The 4,959-nt window shown below is 59.9% G+C and overlaps 1 protein-coding gene across 1 annotated transcript; it reads right to left on the bottom strand.

Moving 5' to 3' along the window:
• Window positions 1-2,946: 2,946 nt before the first annotated feature.
• Window positions 2,947-4,959, bottom strand: SPPL2C (signal peptide peptidase like 2C). Its single transcript, XM_029213408.1, has one exon. The coding sequence runs from the start codon at window positions 4,957-4,959 to the stop codon at window positions 2,947-2,949; it is 2,013 nt and encodes a 670-aa protein (XP_029069241.1).

The raw sequence follows: 4,959 nt of genomic DNA, 5'->3' as shown, positions 1-4,959 counted from the left end.
TGTGTGTGTACATGCACATGTGCAGTACTCTGTGTCCCTCTGGCACTCAGATGGGGGTTGCCAACTCTGGGCACCTCTGACAGGTGACAGCCACCTGGATTCGGCCCAATCCCTGGGAAGCAGACTGGCAAAGGGAAACACAGCCCGCAGCTAAGAGAGGATCCTGGCTCTGGAGTCAGGGCAGGAGCAGGGGATGCTGGGTCATCAGAGAAGAGCAGCGACAGCAGCGCTACAAGATGTCGGGAGCCCAGGCTCGGCTCCTTACCTGGATGCTTTAATACGTGCCAGAATCCCCGAGGTAGGCAGTATCATTCCCCCCATTTTATAGGCAGAATAGTCTCTGAATGTTAGCCCCTGTTGGGTAGAAGAGTGAGGACAGAGTTGGATTCATTCTTCCCTGAATCTGTTTGGACATGGCGGTGGGTGGGATGGGGAGGGCTTCCCTTGAGCATCCTCTCCTTGGAGGCAGGCATCGCCCTGCCCAGGGGGCTCCAGTCCAGCGTCCTCAAAGCCACTCCAACTGCAAGTTCCTGGGAAAGCAGAGCTCCCTTGCCCCCCAGTCTAGGCGGTGAGGCGGACCGAGGGGCCTCAGCTCTGTTCAGCCCTCCCCCTTGGGCCTGGCAGAGGGGTATAGCCCACGCTTGGCGGGCCCAGTGACGCAGGTCAGCAGTGGGGAAGTCGCCCTGGCTGGAGGTGAGCCAGAGCCTGTGGAGGCCCCTCTGTCCAGGCCAGATGGTCTCTGGCTCCAGCAGAAGGGGCTGCCAACCTCTCCGGTCAGTGTCCTGGCCCGGGTTCCTCTCTCTGCCCTTGTCCAGACCCGGCCTTCAGATGCTGTTTGCCTAGGGGGCTGCGCTTCATCCCCAGTGAGTGGGACTTTCTTTGAGATGCCCTTTACCTGGCCCCCTTCCTCCCCACCCCCAGGGCCCAGCCAGAACCCTCAGAGTCTCATCTCCACACTGACCAAGGCCCTGCAGTACCCCAGGGAGGCGGCCTGGGGTGTTCGCTCGTGGTGTTCAGGCTGGAGCAACTCATTCATGCATTCATTCATTACAACCAGCTTTAAGAATTAAGTGAGGTGGGTTGAGACCAGACCTGCCCTTGGCTCACACTCTTGTGGCTGCAGCAGGGGATGGTCGGGAAGACAATCTGGGCTGTGGTGGGTGAGGATTCCCAGGAGGGCTGCCTCTCTTGCCCAGGCTCACTTCATTGTCTGGGTCAGAACTCCAGGCAGTGGCCAGGCTTTTCCCAGAATTCATTGGTTCATTTATTCCATTCATTCATTCATTCATTCCTCCAACAAATATAACTCAAGCACCTGCTACCTACCAGGCCCTGTTCTACACAGATGAACAAGACAGAGGGTTCCCTGCCCTCACCAAGCTGACATGACTGGGGGAGACGAGAAGACTAATGAACCGGGTATAGGGTGATGCGATTGAGGCCAGGGGCTGCTTTAGGAAGGGTCATCAAGGTAGGCTTCCATGAGGAAGGGGCGTTTGAGCTGGGGCTGGACGGACAAGAAACTGGCCAGACCCGATTCTGGGGGTAGGAGGAGTGGAAAGTTGCAGGTAGAGGACCCAGCACGTGGGAGGGTCCTGGCGGGGCAGAGGGAAGATGTGTGTGACGGGGACTGGTGTGTGCTCGCTGGTGGTGGTAAGAGCAGGAATGCTGGGTGTGGAGGGGAGGAGGGGAGGAAGTTGGGGCCAGAACCCAAAGGCTTGTAGAGTTGGATTTGATTCTTTCAGCTCCTTTCACAAAGGGGAGTAATATACACAGAGCTAACATTCATATCGATCTCCCTACATGCATTGCGTCAGCCCTCGTATATAAGCCAATGCGGTCACACCTCCCCCAAACCCCCACAGTAGGTCCTATTATTATCCCATTCTACAGGTGAGAAAACCGAGGCACTAAGAGGTTAAATCACTTGCTCAATGACACAGGACAGGTCAGTGGTGGAGCTGGAAACTCCGGTAGGCTGCGGGTTCCAGAACTCTAACCACGGTACCACACTGCCCCTCCCACATAGCCTCCTCCGGAAGCCTTCCCTCACCCCAGAGTTTGTTTGCTCTGCTTGAGCAACATATAAACACACCATAAAACTAAAGAAACTGTGGGGTCCGCAAGAGGTCATTTTGTCCATGCCCCTGCCTCCAGGTGGACATGGTATAGGTCCCATTTTGAAGATAAGACTCCTGAACCTCAAAGAGGTTAAGAGATTGGTCCATCGTCCAGGGTCAGGGAAGGAAGCACGGGAACTAGAGCCGTGGTCTCCTAAATTCTTCCACTCCGGCTCCAAGCTCTCCATCCCCGTTTTGAGATGAGTCTCAAGTTGTTTCTTGTCTGTTCTCCATCCCCCACCCTTCCCCCAGCTGGACAGCAGCCTCCCTCTGTGCCCGCCACAGGGTGGTATACACAGTAGGCGCATACTTGATGTCTGTGGATGCAGAAGGCGGATGACAGCAGGCACATGGTGGGCGTGGTGTTGCTGTCCAGGATGCCCAGAGCAGGGACGCTTAGCAGGAAGGGTGGTAGTGAGCTGACACTTGAAGGCTGCTTAGAAATTCTCCAATGAGTGAGGGAGCTGGGCTGTGATATATCTGTCTGGGATGGGAAGGGTGTCTCAGCCAGAGAGAAAAGCATGCGCAAAGAGAGAGGGAGAGGACGTGGTGTGATCAAGGAAGAGTAATTGTTCAATTGGACCTGAGCATGAGAAAAAGATGGGCAGTGAGGCCGGGGTTGGGCTGCAGGGGGAGATGGGGCCTGTCCTAAGGGCCCTCCAGTCTCTGCGTGGACTTATTCCGTGGTTGCTGCTTTCTTACAGTCCTAACAAACAAAGAGGCTCCATTGGGTAGATATGGAATATCTTTAATGCCCCGATTTCTTTGTGCCACACATGGCTTTGCTCTGCAATTGCCTAGAGGCACAAGTCCTGGGGCCCCCGGTTCACAAAGGAGCCTGGGTCGACATGCTCTTCTTTACCTCCAGGCCCTTCTTCTTGTGGAGCCCCGTCCGGGGCAGGCCAGCATCGTGGCCCTGGGCCTGGGCGTGGGTGTGGCCCAGCTCCGAGGGCGGCGGCATGAGTGGCATCAGCGGCGTCAGCTCCTCTGAGGCCGCAGGGTGGGTACAGGGCAGCTCATCAGCCTGCAGGTTGGCATCACTCCAGCCCTCAGAGCTGTCACTGTGGCCTTCAGGACCGGTGGCTTCATCCTGAGATATGGTGACAATCTCAGCCGCGTCCTTCCCAAGGCCGCCGTCTAAGTTCCCTGCCAGGTGCTCAGCGGCCCCCGCGAGCTCGCTGGCTCCGTGGACATCTGCTGCGTGCTCCTGCTTCTGCTCAGAGCCAGCTGAAGGGGCACCGCAGAGCCCTGGCACCGGCCGGGCGGGCGTCTGGGCTCTGCCCTGGCCAGTCCAGAAGAGGGTGAGCTCTTGGCGGCAGGCAGCCACGGCCAGGCTGGTGAGCAGGGTGCTGGACACCAGGTAGAGCAGGGCGGGCTGGCCCATCTGCATGAGCGCCATGGCAACAAAGGTGACCAGCAGGCCCACAGCGTAGGCCACGGTGCAGGCCACAAAGTAGACCTGCCGCGAGCGGATATGCACGTCAAAGCGGTGACAGTAGGCCACCAAGAAGCCGGGGACCACGATGTCACCGAAGCCAAGGATGGAGAAGGGCTGGTCACACAGGGTCAAGGCTGAGAAGCTCAGCCGGGGCACCTTGAGCGCCATGGGCAGCCTCTCGTGGCTCAAGGAGTCTGCCGGGCCCAAGGCTACCTCCAACATGATGCTGTCGCCGGTCCTGGTGAGCAGGGGTGTGACGAAGACGAAGAAGACATCAAAGGCCAGCAGGGCCAGCAGGAGGGAGGCACAGTTCTTGAGGGTGGACAGGCGCACACGCCGCAGGATGAAAAGGCAGTAGGCCACACCCAGCATGTCCTGCAGGAGCCACGCCCAGCGGTCCTCGTTGCGGTAGGCGACCCAGAGGACCGTCACCACCACGCACAGGCCGGCCAGCAGGGGCAGCTGCAGACAGGCCCGGCGGCCGGGCAGGAGCCACCGGTATTGCGGCACCACGGACACCAGGCATCTGTAGAGGCCGGTGCTGGCGCCCAGGCCGAAGATGGCGATCTGGACATAGACAAAACAGTCGTAGAAGAAGTAGAGCAGCAGCATGTTGGAGGAGGACACGGCGACCACTGCGCCCGTCATGGCCGGCGTGAAGTCCACTGCTGCGTCTTCTCGCTTGTGCCGCTGTTGGGCTGCCACTGCTTCCTGCTGATTCTGACCGCCAGGCCCCCCTCCCCCTTGGGCCAGCCGCCGCTGCAGCCGGTCAGCCTCGGTCACTCCGGCCCAGTAGCCGCCCACGGCCACGGTGCCTACAGCCAGGAGGAAGATGACCACCATGTCGTAGTCAAGGACGGGCTCTGGGGGTGCATACAAGGCCACGCGGACCCTGGCGCCACCATGGGTGTAGCTCAGGACGTCGAGCATGTCGGTGTAGCGGAGCACGGCCACGGGGATGGTGAGGTCTGGCAGGGGCTTGTGGCGGTCCTGGGCTGCCGGGGTGCTGTCTGAGCGCTGTCGGCCGCTGACCTGGCTCACGATGAGCAGCCCGTGGGCTCCTCGGGCCTGAGCCAGCCAGCCTTTGGCGTAGAAGCTGCAGTTACCCCTCATGACCATGGCGGTGGTCTGGCGGAGGGGCTGCTGGCTGAGGGAGCCGGGGTGGGCCTGGTGGGGGGAGTCCTCGCCTGGGCACCAGGGTGCATGGGTGCCATCGTACAGGGGCAGGAGTGGGGCGTGGTGTAGGTCCTGGGGCAGGGTGACATAGTCGGAGCGGAACAGGACGCAGTAGTCCTTGCTCCAGTTGTCCGACACCACGTGGAGCACAGCACACTCCCCCCGGGCCACGGTGCTGGCAAAGAGGAAGAGGAATAGAAAGAGGAGGAAGCCCGGGCACGCCAT

The sequence above is a fragment of the Monodon monoceros genome, unplaced genomic scaffold (assembly GCF_005190385.1).
Source record: "Monodon monoceros isolate NGI ecotype Baffin Bay Population unplaced genomic scaffold, NGI_Narwhal_1 Super_Scaffold_9, whole genome shotgun sequence".
NCBI lineage: Eukaryota > Metazoa > Chordata > Mammalia > Artiodactyla > Monodontidae > Monodon > Monodon monoceros.
The sequence above is the reverse complement of the archived record's forward strand: the minus strand, read 5'-3'. Positions and strand labels throughout refer to the sequence as shown.

What these genes read in the sequence shown, in the direction of transcription:
- SPPL2C (XM_029213408.1), bottom strand. Translation starts at nt 4,959, where the DNA reads ATGGCGTGCCCGGGCTTCCTCCTCTTTCTATTCCTCTTCCTCTTTGCC.